The sequence below is a fragment of the Phyllobates terribilis genome, unplaced genomic scaffold, assembly GCF_046119375.1.
Source record: "Phyllobates terribilis strain yellow unplaced genomic scaffold, ASM4611937v1 Scaffold_8__6_contigs__length_399053987, whole genome shotgun sequence".
Lineage (NCBI taxonomy): Eukaryota > Metazoa > Chordata > Amphibia > Anura > Dendrobatidae > Phyllobates > Phyllobates terribilis.
This window is the reverse complement of record NW_027362768.1, coordinates 391,694,504-391,709,365: the sequence shown is the minus strand read 5'-3', so window position 1 is coordinate 391,709,365 and position 14,862 is coordinate 391,694,504. Positions and strand designations below refer to the sequence as shown.

The 14,862-nt window shown below is 54.3% G+C and overlaps 1 protein-coding gene across 1 annotated transcript in view; it reads left to right on the top strand.

Moving 5' to 3' along the window:
• RNF123 (ring finger protein 123) overlaps positions 1–14,862 on the top strand; it is a gene marked incomplete at both ends in the record, with an annotated part of 96,460 nt that overhangs the window by 64,060 nt on the left and 17,538 nt on the right. The window contains 2 exons of the mRNA XM_073645310.1: positions 4,792–4,931; positions 5,006–5,194. Coding sequence (XP_073501411.1) covers positions 4,792–4,931; positions 5,006–5,194 — 329 coding nt within the window. The remainder of the gene's footprint in view (positions 1–4,791; positions 4,932–5,005; positions 5,195–14,862) is intronic.

Sequence of the window (14,862 nt, the reverse complement as noted above, 5' to 3'; positions counted from 1 at the left end):
CTCCCCCTATATGAGGGTTCCGGTGTGCTCTCCCCCTGTATGAGGGGTCTGGGGTGCTCTCCCCCTGTATGAGGGGTCCGGGGTTCTCTCCCCCTGTATGAGGGGTCCGGGGTGCTCTCACCCTATATGAGGGGTCCGGGGTGCTCTCCCCCCTATATGAGGGGTCCGGGGTTCTCTCCCCCTATATGAGGGGTCCGGGGTGCTCTCACCCTATATGAGGGTTCCGGGGTTCTCTCCCCCTGTATGAGGGGTCCGGGGTGCTCTCCCCCTGTATGAGGGGTCCGGGGTGCTCTCCCCCTATATGAGGGGTCCGGGGTGCTCTCCCCCTGTATGAGGGGTCCGGGGTGCTCTCCCCCTGTATGAGGGTTCCGGGGTGCTCTCCCCCCTATATGAGGGGTCCGGGGTTCTCTCCCCCTATATGAAGGGGTCCGGGGTGCTCCCCCCCTATATGAGGGTTCCGGGGTTCTCTCCCCCTATATGAGGGGTCCGGGGTGCTCTCCCCCTATATGAGGGGTCCTAGGTGCTCTCACCCTATATGAGGGGTCCGGGGTGCTCTCCCCCTGTATGAGGGTTCCGGGGTTCTCTCCCCCTATATGAGGGGTCCAGGGTGCTCTCCCCCTGTATGAGGGTTCCGGGGTTCTCTCCCCCTATATGAGGGGTCCGGGGTTCTCTCCCCCTGTATGAGGGTTCCGGGGTTCTCTCCCCCTATATGAGGGGTCCGGGGTGCTTTCCACCCTATATGAGGGGTCCGGGGTGCTCTCCCCCTGTATGAGCGGTCCGGGATGCTCTCCCCCGAGATGAGGGGTCCGGGGTGCACTCCCCCTGTTTTAGGGGTCCGGGGTGCTCTCCCCCGAGATGAGGGGTCCGGGGTGCTCTCCCCCTGTATGATGGGTCTGGGGTGCTCTCCCCCTATATGAGGGGTCCGGGGTTCTCTCCCCTATATGAGGGGTCCGGGGTGCTCTCACCCTATATGAGGGTTCCGGGGTGCTCTCCCCCGGTATGAGGGGTCCGGGGTGCTCTCACCCAGTATGAGGGGTCCGGGGTCCTCTCCCCCTTTATGAGTGGTCCGGGGTGCTCTCCCCCTGTATGAGGGGTCCGGGGTGCTCTCACCCTATATGAGGGTTCCGGGGTGCTCTCCCCTGGTATGAGGGTTCCGGGGTGCTCTCCCCCTGTATGAGGGGTCTGGGGTGCTCTCCCCCTTTATGAGGGGTCCGGGGTGCTCTCCCCCTATATGAGGGGTCCGGGGTGCTCTCACCCTATATGAGGGTTCCGGGGTGCTCTCCCCCGGTATGAGGGTTCCGGGGTGCTCTCCCCCGGCATGAGGGGTCCGGGGTGCTCTCCCCCTTTATGAGTGGTCCGGGGTGCTCTCCCCCCTATATGAGGGGTCCGGGGTGCTCTCCCCCTATGTGAGGGTTCCGGGGTTCTCTCCCCCTGTATGAGGGGTCCGGGGTGCTCTCCCCCTGTATGAGGGGTCCGGGGTGCTCTCCCCCTATATGAGGGGTCCGGGGTGCTCTCCCCCTATATGAGGGGTCCGGGGTGCTTTCCACCCTATATGAGGGGTCCGGGGTGCTCTCCCCCTGTATGAGCGGTCCGGGATGCTCTCCCCCGAGATGAGGGGTCCGGGGTGCTCTCCCCCTATATGAGGGGTCCGGGGTTCTCTCCCCTATATGAGGGGTCCGGGGTGCTCTCACCCTATATGAGGGTTCCGGGGTGCTCTCCCCCGGTATGAGGGGTCCGGGGTGCTCTCACCCGGTATGAGGGGTCCGGGGTCCTCTCCCCCTTTATGAGGGGTCCGGGGTGCTCTCCCCCTGTATGAGGGGTCCGGGGTGCTCTCACCCTATATGAGGGTTCCGGGGTGCTCTCCCCTGGTATGAGGGTTCCGGGGTGCTCTCCCCCGGTATGAGGGGTCTGGGGTGCTCTCCCCCTTTATGAGGGGTCCGGGGTGCTCTCCCCCTATATGAGGGGTCCGGGGTGCTCTCACCCTATATGAGAGTTCCGGGGTGCTCTCCCCCGGTATGAGGGTTCCGGGGTTCTCTCCCCCTTTATGAGGGGTCCGGGGTGCTCTCCCCCTTTATGAGGGGTCCGGGGTGCTCTCCCCCCTATATGAGGGGTCCGGGGTGCTCTCCCCCTGTATGAGGGGTCCGGGGTGCTCTCCCCCTATATGAGGGGTCCGGGGTGCTCTCCCCCTATATGAGGGGTCCGGGGTGCTCTCCCCCTATATGAGGGGTCCGGGGTTCTCTCCCCCTGTATGAGGATTCCGGGGTGCTCTCCCCCCTATATGAGGGTTCCGGGGTTCTCTCCCCCTATATGAGGGGTCCGGGTTGCTCTCCCCCTATATGAGGGTTCCGGGGTGCTCTCCCCCTATATGAGGGTTCCGGGGTTCTCTCCCCCTATATGAGGGGTCCAGGGTGCTCTCCCCCTATATGAGGGGTCCGGGGTGCTCTCCCCCTGTATGAGGGTTCCGGGGTTCTCTCCCCCTATATGAGGGTTCCGGGGTGCTCTCACCCTATATGAGGGGTCCGGGGTGCTCTCCCCGTGTATGAGGGTTCCGGGGTTCTCTCCCCCTATATGAGGGGTCCGGGGTGCTCTCCCCCTGTATGAGGGTTCCGGGGTTCTCTCCCCCTATATGAGGGGTCTGGGGTGCTCTCCCCCTGTATGAGGGTTCCGGGGTTCTCTCCCCCTATATGAGGGGTCCGGGGTGCTTTCCACCCTATATGAGGGGTTCGGGGTGCTCTCCCCCTGTATGAGGGGTCCGGGGTGCTCTCCCCCGAGATGAGGGGTCCGGGGTGCTCTCCCCCTGTATGAGGGGTCCGGGGTGCTCTCCCCCTGTATGATGGGTCTGGGGTGCTCTCCCCCTATATGAGGGGTCCGGGGTTCTCTCCCCCTATATGAGGGGTCCGGGGTGCTCTCACCCTATATGAGGGTTCCGGGGTGCTCTCCCCCGGTATGAGGGGTCCGGGGTGCTCTCACCCTATATGAGGGTTCCGGGGTTCTCTCCCCCTGTATGAGGGTTCCGGGGTGCTCTCCCCCTATATGAGGGTTCCGGGGTGCTCTCCCCCCTATATGAGGGGTCCGGGGTGCTCTCCCTCTATATGAGGGTTCCGGGGTTCTCTCCCCCTGTATGAGGGGTCCGGGGTTCTCTCCCCCTATATGAGGGGTCCGGGGTTCTCTCCCCCTATATGAGGGGTCCGGGGTTCTCTCCCCCTATATGAGGGGTCCGGGGTGCTCTCACCCTATATGAGGGTTCCAGGGGTGCTCTCCCCCGGTATGAGGGGTCCGGGGTGCTCTCTCCCTGTATGAGGGGTCCGGGGTGCTCTCTCTCTGTATGAGGGGTCCGGGGTGCTCTCACCCTATATGAGGGTTCCGGGGTTCTCTCCCCCTGTATGAGGGGTCCGGGGTGCTCTCCCCCTATATGAGGGGTCCGGGGTGCTCTCACCCTATATGAGGGTTCCGGGGTGCTCTCCCCCTGTATGAGGGGTCCGGGGTGCTCTCCCCCTGTATGGGGGGGCCGGGGTGCTCTCCCCCTGTATGAGGGGTCCGGGGTGCTCTCCCCCCTATATGAGGGGTCCGGGGTTCTCTCCCCCTATATGAGGGGTCCGGGGTTCTCTCCCCCTATATGAGGGGTCCGGGGTGCTCTCACCCTATATGAGGGTTCCGGGTTGCTCTCCCCCGGTATGAGGGGTCCGGGGTGCTCTCCCCCTTTATGAGGGGTCCGGGGTGCTCTCCCCCCTATATGAGGGGTCCGGGGTGCTCTCCCCCTGTATGAGGGGTCCGGGGTGCTCTCCCCCTATTTGAGGGGTCCGGGGTGCTCTCCCCCTATATGAGGGGTCCGGGGTGCTCTCCCCCTGTATGAGGGTTCCGGGGTGCTCTCCTCCCTATATGAGGGGTCCGGGGTGCTCTCCCCCCTATATGAGGGTTCCAGGGGTGCTCTCCACCGGTATGAGGGTTCCGGGGTGCTCTCCCCCTATATGAGGGTTCCTGGGTGCTCTCCCCCTATATGAGGGTTCCGGGGTGTTCTCCCCCTATATGAGGGTTCCGGGGTGCTCTCACCCTATATGAGGGTTCCGGGGTGCTCTCCCCCTATATGAGGGTTCCGGGGTGTTCTCCCCCTATATGAGGGTTCCGGGGTGCTCTCCCCCTATATGAGGGTTCCGGGGTGTTCTCCCCCTATATGAGGGTTCCGGGGTGCTCTCCCCCTTTATGAGGGGTCCGGGGTGCTCTCATCCTATATGAGGGTTCCGGGGTGCTCTCCCCCCTATATGAGGGTTCCGGGGTGCTCTCCCCCTATATGAGGGTTCCGGGGTGTTCTCCCCCTATATGAGGGTTCCGGGGTGCTCTCACCCTATATGAGGGTTCCGGGGTGTTCTCCCCCTATATGAGGGTTCCGGGGTGCTCTCACCCTATATGAGGGTTCCGGGGTGCTCTCATCCTATATGAGGGTTCCGGGGTGCTCTCATCCTATATGAGGGTTCCAGGGGTGCTTTCCCCCGGTATGAGGGTTCCGGGGTGCTCTCCCCCTATATGAGGGTTCCGGGGTGCTCTCCCCCTATATGAGGGGTCCGGGGTGCTCTCCCTCTATATGATGGTTCCGGGGTTCTCTCCCCCTGTATGAGGGGTCCGGGGTGCTCTCCCCCTGTATGAGGGGTCCGGGGTTCTCTCCCCCTGTATGAGGGGTCCGGGGTGCTCTCCCCCTGTATGAGGGGTCCGGGGTGCTCTCCCCATATATGAGGGGTCCGGGGTGTCCGCTGCGCCCGTCTGCCCTGCGGAGTCATGTTGCGGTGTGTTTTGCAGAGCCCTGCCCGTCCACGCTGCTGCAGAGCCACATGGCGGAGCTGCTCCGCGGGGACCCGGATTTGGCCTCCAGCTTCCTGAACAGCGTCCTGAACCAGCTGAACTGGGCCTTCTCCGAGTTCATCGGGATGATTCAGGAGGTGAGGCCGGGATGGGGGGCCGGGGATGGGGGTCTCCTCCGCTGTGCTGGGTCTGAGCTCCGTCCTCTGCGCAGATCCAGCAGGCGGCCGAGCGGCTGGAGAGGAACTTTGTGGACAGCCGGCAGCTGAAGGTCTGCGCCACCTGCTTCGACCTGTCCGTCAGCCTCCTGCGCGTCCTGGAGATGACCGTCACCCTGATCCCCGACATCTTCCTGGACTGGAGCCGCCCGTCCTCCGAGCTGCTGCTCCGCCGCCTGGCCCAGGTACGCCAGAGCGCCGGCTGATAACAGCGAGCGACAGATCGCAGTCACCACGGGGAGCGCCGGCTGACAACAGTGAGCGATAGATCGCAGTCACCACGGCGAGCGCTGGCTGATAACAGCGAGCGACAGATCACAGTCACCACGGCGAGCGCCGGCTGACAACAGTGAGCGATAGATCGCAGTCACCACGGCGAGCGCTGGCTGATAACAGCGAGCGACAGATCACAGTCACCACGGCGAGCGCCGGCTGACAACAGTGAGCAATAGATCGTAGTCACCACGGCGAGCGCCGGCTGACAACAGCGAGCGACAGATCGCAGTCACCACGGCGAGCGACGGCTGACAACAGCGAGCGACAGATTGCAGTCACCACGGCGAGCGACGGCTGACAACAGCGAGCGACAGATCACAGTCACCACGGCGAGCGACGGCTGACAACAGCGAGTAATACAGTTGTGCTGTAAAGTTTACACACCCCGGCAGAGTTTTTCCTTTCTTGTTTCAGAGAATATGAATGATAACCACAAACCTTTTCCTCCCCTCATGGTTATTGGTCGGGTGAAGCCATTTATTGTGTTTTGTCTTTTTAAATCTTAATGACCCTGATCATAAGGTCACATACCCTGGTGATTTTGGCCTGATAACATGCTCAGAATTTGACACAAATGGGTTTGAATGGCTACTAAAGGTAACATCCTCACCTGTGACCTGTTTGCTTGTAATCAGTGTGGGGGTCGTGATGACATTCCACTCGTCCTCCAGTCACTCCAAATTCAAACTATGAGCATGGGTCAACCATTCAAAGAATGAGTCAGACAACAAGCTGGTTCAAACTCAGAGCAGCTCAGAAGACTACTGGCAAGCCACGATCTCAGCAATGTTCTGTCTTTATTTCCGCATGCACAAACCTAAATACACTACATAATGGGGAGGGGAAAGGGGTTGTCCGGGGCGGCGTAAGCCATGAAAGTCCAGTGTCTGGCCACTCCTGATTGGTCCACATCTCCTTATCTCAGTCTCTGGGCAGATATTGCAGCCGTCAGCTTATAATCTTGTTTCGTTTCTCTGAAATGTCTTGGCAACACTGGAAATGTCTTAGTTTAAGTTTCGATTTGAGTAATTACGTAGCAAGGAAAGCTTATTGTTATATGACACAAAATGGTGGTTAGTACATTAGCAAAAAAGCGTATAAAAGTTACAAAAATATAAAAGTTACAAATATATATATTCTCTTTTACCCTGACATTCCCCCCTAAACACTAAGCTTTCCTTTGCTTCAGGGCCTTTGAGACTGTCCATGTGTGGGGAGAGGGGAGGTGGATTTCTTCACCCAATCATCTTAGAAGCTGCCCCCTTATGGGACGCCCCCAGACAATCGAGCCCTATCCTGGATGACACATGGAGTTCTCCCAACTGATCCTAAACTGAATCTCTCAATTGGACTTTGTCATGGGGGGCTGGTCAGGCTTGTTCAAAGGAGTGTATTTCTCTATATAAGGGGACTATGCAGCACAGGACCACCAGGCCCAATACTAGTAGACCTCCCATTACTAGACAAACTTGTTGGAGGAATCCCTTGAGCCCTCCCAACCAACTTGAGAAGAAGGAGCTATCTACCCCTGTGTGGTAGCTGTCCACCCTGGGACAGACAGTAAGCATATGGAAAGGATATAGAAGAAGGTAGTCATCTTTTATAGACTCGTTCTGTCTCTCTTGCAGTGGGAGGCGTGAATCCAGGTGCTCCTGCCCTCAAGCTTCAGGGCCGTCGGGGTGGTGAGAAGCACAGTGTACGGTCCCTCGAACCGCGGCTGGAGGCAGTCTTTCCGGACAAACTTCTTCACATACACTAGATCGCCTGGGGTGAAATCATGTACTGCATCACCTGTAGATTCTGGGAGAGAAGCAGATACTGGAGAGCGGGTGTTAGTCAATTCTCTAGACAAGGCAATCACAAATTTTACCACTCTATCATGTGTTTCAGACAACTCTTGGGGCCTAATCTCTCCTATCTTGGGTGGGGTCCCAAACAAAATTCTATAGGGAGTTAGCCCATGTTTAGCTTGTGGGGTGTGTCTGATATGATACAATACTATAGGGAATAGGTCGGGCCAGGGGAGGGGATGATCTTGGGTCATTTTCAAGAGCTGGGTCTTGAGTGTGGAATTCATCCTTTCCACTTTGCCTGAACTGGCAGGATGGTATGGAGTGTGGAGGCCCAAATCTGTTCCCAACATGTTCCAGAGTTCTTCGTAGATATTTGCTGTGAAAGCTGGTCCTTGATCCGATTCTATGACTTGGGGAACTCCAAATCTGCAGGCAATTTCGGTGATCAGTTTCCTGGCTGTGACTTTAGCAGTCATGTTGACGACCGGGTAGGCCTCGGGCCAGGCTGAGAACATATCCACGGCTACCAAAACGTACTCCTATTTTCCTGCTTTAGACATTTGGATATGGTCGACTTGTATTCTCTGCCAAGGGTAGTCTGGTTTAGCCAGGTGTTGGAGAGGGACCCGTGCCGTACACGTTGGGTTGCAGGTAGCGCAGACAGAGCAGGATTTTGAGTACGAAGTCACAGTGGAAGAGATTCCGGGTGCAAAATACAGTTTCTTGATACATGCCAAGGCTTGATTCTTTCCTCTGTGTGTAGGCCCGTGAGCCCATGCTGCCACAGCTGAGTACATGCATCTAGGCAAGCAAGGCTTCCCATCCACTTGGTAAAGAGTCGAGTTGACCTTTGAATCTTTGCGACCTGCCAGCACGGCTCCTGCCGCTTTCCATTGCTTGACTTCTTCAGTGGGGGTCTCCCTTTGTTCCTCACACAATTTTTCTTCAGGCATCCTGACCCCCCTGGATTCCATTCGTGTCTCCGCTGGACTTGTATGGTCTTCCGCCGGCTGTTCTTTGGCTCTTGCTCTAGTGAGCGCCACAGCTACGGTTTGCAGGGTTTCTCCTATCTCTTCTTCCTTTTCCTGCCACTTTGATGACACATTCTCCACTGCTGCAGTCTTGGCTGCTTGGTCAGCTAGGTGGTTGCCCCTGGCTTCTCTGGATTCTAGTCTTCCATGAGCCTTGACCTTGATAACAGCAACCTGAATGGGTAGTTCCAGGGCCTTCATTAGGGCCTTAATCCATGAGGCATGTTTCACTGGTGTACCTGCAGCTGTGATGAATCCTCTAAACTTCCACAAAAGTCCAAAATCGTTGCAAATTCCATGTCCATACCTGGAATCGGTATATATATATATATATTCGCCTTTGTTCCTGCTGCCAGGTGGCAGGCCTCTGTGAGAGCCACAAGTTCAGCTTCTTGTGCAGACATGTATGGTGGTAGAGCTTCAGCCTTGAGGACTGTTAGGTCTGTTGTGACAGCATATCCCGTGTGGAACTTCCCTTGAGGGTCTGCGAGCGGATGTGCCACCATATTCTCTGGAGCAGAAGTCTCTTCCTGCAAAATTTTTATACAATCATGAGGTTCCACCAATGGACCTTCACCCTCTTCACCTTCCCCCCTAGAAGGTGGAAGCAAAGTGGCAGGATTGATAGTCAGACATCTGGTAAATGTTATATTGGAGGGCAACAATAGGGAACACTGCAGACGCAGGTGTCTTTGGTTGGTGAGATGTTTCGGAGATGTTTGTTGCAGAACAGCTGAGAGATCATGGCCGGCCTGTATAACTAGATCATGTCCAAGGACGATATCAGCTGACTTGTCAAGGAGGATGTGAGCAGCGTGGACCGCCTTAAGGCACATGGGGGCAGTTCGGGCGACAGGGTCCAGGCGGGCTGAGTAGTAGCCTAAAGGCCGATACTTATGATCATAGCGTTGTGCTAGAACTCCAGAGGCATGACCTTCCGATTCCGAGGCAAAAAGATGAAATGGCTGAGTATAGTCTAGTAAGCCCAAGGCCGGGGCAGAGACAACAGCCTGTTTAAGGCGGTCAAAACATAGTCTGTGTTGATGAGAAACACGTGGATCTTCAGCATGAAGCCAAACTGAGCCTTCATTCTTGAGACAGTCGTACAGAGGTTGCATGAGCTTTGAGGCATCAGGGATCCATTGCCTGCAGTAAGTGATGAGGCCAAGGAAAGTCTGCATAGCGGAATAGGTGGTTGGGAAGGTGATATCCATGATCGCTTGCTTTCTTTAGGAAAATGACCTTGGGCAGACACCATTGGACTTCGCCTTTCGAGACTTTACAGTTAGCTGAGTGAAGAAACCAGAGAAGGGATTCTGACATCTCTGGCAAATTTTCTTCAGTGCCACAGAGTAAAAGATCATCCACATACTGTAGAAGGGTGACCTGAGGGTTCTCTTGAACCCATGGCTCCAGAATAGACTTCATAGAATGAGTGAATTGGTTAGGAGAGTTCTGGGCTCTTTGCGGAGTCCTGGTCCATGTAAACTGTACTCCTTGAAAGGTGAAGGCAAAAAGAAACCACGAATCTTCGTGTAAGGGTATACTGAAAAAGGCGTTGGCCAGATCTAACACCGTAAACAAGGTGGCCGTTGGAGGCAGCTGAGACAAGAGGGTGTTTGAGTTGGGTACCACTGGAGTTTCTAAAATGGTAGCTGCATTGACGGCTCTGAGATCCTGAACCAACTGGTATCTTGGAGACTCTCCCGGAACGGTTTTCTTTTTTACAGGAAAGAGGGGTGTATTGCATGGAGATACACATCTGACAAGGACTCCTGATTCCAGGAGGGAAACGATTTGGGTACCCAAGCTTTGTTCTTGTGCAGCCTTGAGGGGGTATTGTGGCAACCGTGGGTACCTGTGTCCAGGCTTGAGGTGTACTCGGACCGGGGGAACCTGCAGGAGGCCGACGTCCTCTGGCCCACTGGACCACAGAGAGTGAGGGAACTGTGAGGTTGTATGGTCATCATCATGAGAGGGAAGGCTTTAAAAACACAGTGGTCTTCAGTCCCTTGTTCGGAATGAGGGTCCCGCAAAAGAAGCTCCATACCATGGTTTCCGAAGGTAATTGTTGCCTTCATTCGCTCTAAGAGATCGGTTCCCAACAGATTGACAGGACAAGTTTCAGAGACCAAGAATCTTGTGAGTACTCCGGTGAACGGTCCTGCAGACACAGGGACTGTGGGTGGAGAGGAAATATGTTGGCCTTCCACCCCAACACAGGTGAGGGTATCCGGTGATAGGGATACAGAAGGAGGGAGCTGTGCAGAGGAAATGACAGATGTGGCCGCCCCAGTGTCCACCAGGAACTTCAGTGGTTGATGGTCCACCTGTAAAGTGACAGTCTCTGAGGATGTGGTCAAGGCTACCACACTGCCAACACAACATTCATCCTTCAGAATCACGAGGTTGTCTTCTGTTTCTAGATGATCCCCTGTCATCTCTTCTGTCTTGTTTTCTATATGTGGGAGGAGTATCATCACCTGTGCCTTTAACCATTACCCACTTGATTCCATGTTGGTTGCCAGGGGTGGGTAGCTTTCTTGAGCTTGATATACCGTGGCAGAAACGGCTTTCTTCCTTGGCTTAGTATCCTTTTCCATTTTTAGCATGGCTTTTTGGAAAGCTTTGACAATGTTCACTACGTCGTTGAAAGAAGAAGAACGAATCTCGGGCCGTACTCTCAGGACTTCATCTCTGAGAGCGTCTTGTAGGCCATCCACTAGGGCCTGAACCAACAGGGCGGCCTGCGTCTTGACATGAGGACTGTATCCAAGATCCTCAAAATGCATGCTGAGTCTTGCAGCAGATCTTTCCACAGATTCATCAGGGTCTTGTTGAACATCTTGTACAGACCCAGCTTGATCTGACAAGCGATCCTGAGCCCAGGCTTTTAACTGTTTCATGTATTCTAGGCCGGATTCATACGTACTAAGGGATCCTGCTTTTGTGGAATTCATGGCCTTTTGAAAGCTCTCCGTTTTCGGCTAAGTGAGCCTGGCATTCTGCAGCCAGAGTAGAACCAGCAGCAAGGGCAATTTTACGAACCAATCCTCCAACATGGCTCATACAGGTGTTTGCAGGGTTGGCTATGGCCCCCACCCGATGTGTAAGGATGTCACCATAGCCTATTGACAGAGTGACAGGGTGTCCTGATGGGTCTACTAGGTTCCGGGAGCGGCAGGGGTCCCAGACTTCTGAGGGGCTGGGGGGTGGTGTTCTGTCAGCAGTTGCTTGGAGCAAGGGCCGGAATATGGGTAATGAATGTGGGGTGGAGGATGCCATAGGAGACGTATGGGGTAAAAAGGGGGGGGGGGGGGCTGGAGTATCTTGAGCCCATCCCTCATCTGGCTCCGTATCGTCTTGAGTAACAGTATGTTGGCGGAGGGAGAGCAGTCTGGCCTGAAATTCTGGGGAGTTGAGGAGGATATCCCCAGGGTTGTGGGTGACTCCCATAGGAAACAGGGGAAGCGTCTCAGCATCGTGAACTGGAGCAGAGGGTGTCACATTAGTTTCAGATGGGTACTCTGGGACTACGGGCTTTTCCACCTGTGCTGGTGGCTGGTAATATGCACTGGACGGATCTAGTAGTGGATATAGGCTGGATTGGGGCTTTACGGGCCTCCCACAACAAGTAAGAGGTGTAGCAAGATGGCCGTGGGAGGGAGGAGTTAAAATGGAAGTGGGATTATTCTTGGAGGCAGGAAAAGGTGTAGTAAGATGGCCGTTGGAGGGAGGAGGGGGGAGTGGGGGTGGGATTGTTCTTGGGGGCAGGCTGGGCATCGTGCCATGGGCGGCCCGCCCAGAGTGGGTTTTGCTCTCCACACACCCGACACGTCCACCCCTCCGGTGATTTGTTGTTGGCACCATTATAGGGCGGTGGCTGAAGGCTCGGTGTAGTGACAGGCATCAACGGGGTTACGGCCAATTTAGGGTCACATAACAAATCACATTCTGTAGCTTTCATGTATCCGAACAAAGGCTCGGCATTCTCTGTCCCCCCCCTGCACCATCTACTCTAAGATGTGCTTGCAGAAATCCTCACCCAACTTTCCCAACTTCTGTGTAACACATTCATAAGCTTATCATATTCTACAAATTCCTAACATTCTTCTTGCCTTCTTGCCTTCCCGTAACTCCACTAATTGGCTTAACTCCTACAGCAGCATTCCGCAACTTACGAAATCTTTCAAATTTGAATATACACAACATTTTCTTATAGAATGCAATGATCTGTCGCGACTCAGATCACTGGTGCAGCCGACAGGTCGCCACTCCTCAGTGTAGAGACACCTCGATACACTGTTGAGATAGAGAGACACCTCAATCTAACTCCTTTCCTAGCCTTGAATGGCGACTTTACAGTGCGACTCACCACGGCACCCTGACTACAGGTCACCACCCGTCAGTGTAGAGACACCTCGATACACTGATGAGATAGAGAGACACCTCGATCTATCTCCTTTCCTACCACGGTACCACCCGACAGTGTAGAGACACCTCAATACACTGTTTAGATAGAGAGACACCTCAATCTATCTGCTTTCCTACCACAGCACCACCCGACAGTGTAGAGACACCTCAATACACTGTTTCCTAACCTTGACTTAACAGCAGTCTCTGTATTAGACGAAGAGTACTCCTCAATTCGTCACAGATTCTTTCTCCCTTACACTACAATTCAGGAATGCTTTGTAACCTTGACTATCAGTCACAGGAGGCAGCTATCTAAGAAAAGTACAGTGACCGGGGGAGGAGGAGGTGGTGTGCACACGAGCACGCGCAGGCATGCGACGTCACTCGGTTTAACACTTGCTGGTTCAGGACGTGGTGCGGGACGCCCAAGGTCTCACCACTCGACCGGTCACCCACCCAGATCCAACCTGACAACCCCACAGAAACCGCTGCGGCTGACACACAGGCAAGTGAGACATATAAAATACATCTCAACTTACCGTGTTCGATGGAGGTTGATCAGGCCTCAAATTCAGCCACCGCGGTCACCACCAGGGAAGTCAGCAATATGGGTCCGGGAGGGCGGCGTACCGCTAGCCACGCCGCACGTTGAGCGCCATTTGTGGGGGTCGTGATGACATTCCACTCGTCCTCCAGTCACTCCAAATTCAAACTATGAGCATGGGTCAACCATTCAAAGAATGAGTCAGACAACAAGCTGGTTCAAGCTCAGAGCATGCTCAGAAGACTACTACAGTCAACCTCCTCAGCATTGTTCTGCGTTTATTTTTACATACACAAATCTAAATACACTACATAATGGGAGGGAAAAGGGGTTGTCCGGGGCGGGTTAAACAATGAAAGTCCAGTGTCTGGCCACTCCTGATTGGTCCACATCTCCTTATCTCAGTCTCTGGGCAGATATTGCAGCCGTCAGCTTATAATCTTGTTTCGTTTCTCTGAAATGTCTTGGCAACACTGGAAATGTCTTAGTTTAAGTTTCGATTTGAGTAATTACGTAGCAAGGAAAGCTTATTGTTATATGACACAAAATGGTGGTTAGTACATTAGCAAAAAAGCGTATAAAAGTTACAAAAATATAAAAGTTACAAATATATATATTCTCTTTTACCCTGACATCAGTGTGTGTGCATAAAAGCTGAGTGAGTTTCTGGGATCCAGACTCTTGCATCTGTCATCGAGCCACTGATGTTTCTGGATTGTGAGTCATGGGGAAAGCAAAAGAATTGTCAACGGATCTACGGGAAAAGGTAGTTGAACTGTATAACACAGGAAAGGGATACAAAAAGATATCCAAGGAATTGATAATGCCAGTCAGCAGCGTTCAACCTGTGATTAACAAATGGAAAATCAGGGGCTCTGGAAAAACCAAACCACGGTCAAAATTGTTTCGGATGCAAAGAAAAAAAAACCCACAGATAACATCAGCTGAAATTCAGGACTCTCTGAAAACTAGCGGTGTGGTTGTTTCAAGATGCACAATAAGGAGGCACTTGAAGAAAAATGGGCTGCATGGTCGAGTCGCCAGAAGAAAGCCATTACTGCGCAAATGCCACAAAGTATCTCGCCTACAATACACTAAACAGACAAGCCTCAAAACTTCTGGTACAAGGTAAAGAGAAAAAGTTTTTTTCCCATTCCCCGCGACAGCACCCAAGGACAGGAAACCCTACAGGTTTAAAAGGCGGAGCCATCTGTCATGCCTCAGTGGTTTCCAGTCCTTGAGGAGACCCTACATCTCCCCAGACGCTGCCGGTGTAGTGAAGAAATTACCTGAAGAAAGCGCTGCGGTGGCTTCCTTGCCGAACTGGTGTCTGGGTTCTCTCCGGGGGAGGCAGGCGGCACTGCTTCAGATGTGGTGGTCTGCAAAGTGTCCAGGAACGCCTCCCTCCCATGGGATGATGCAGGACTCCTGAAGGACCCTCTTGATAGGAAAGTGGAGAGTTTTCTGAAAAGAGCCCGGGAGTCTGGGGCCGCAGCATTCAAGACGAACATAGCGGCAAGATCCACGGCAAGATCCACAGCAAGATCCGTAAGTGTATGGATCTTGCCGTGAAACCTAAAAAACCTCAACAAGTTTCTGCTACTAAAGCGGTTCAAGATGGAAAACATTGAATCAGCAATAAAACTCTTGTTTCCAAAATGTTTTATGGCCACTATAGATCTCAGAGACGCCTATTACCATGACCCCCATCTTTCATGGTCATCAAAGATTCCTAAGGCTGGTGGTCTACATCAAGGGGCATTTAACACCTCTGCAATTCCAGGTCCTTCCCT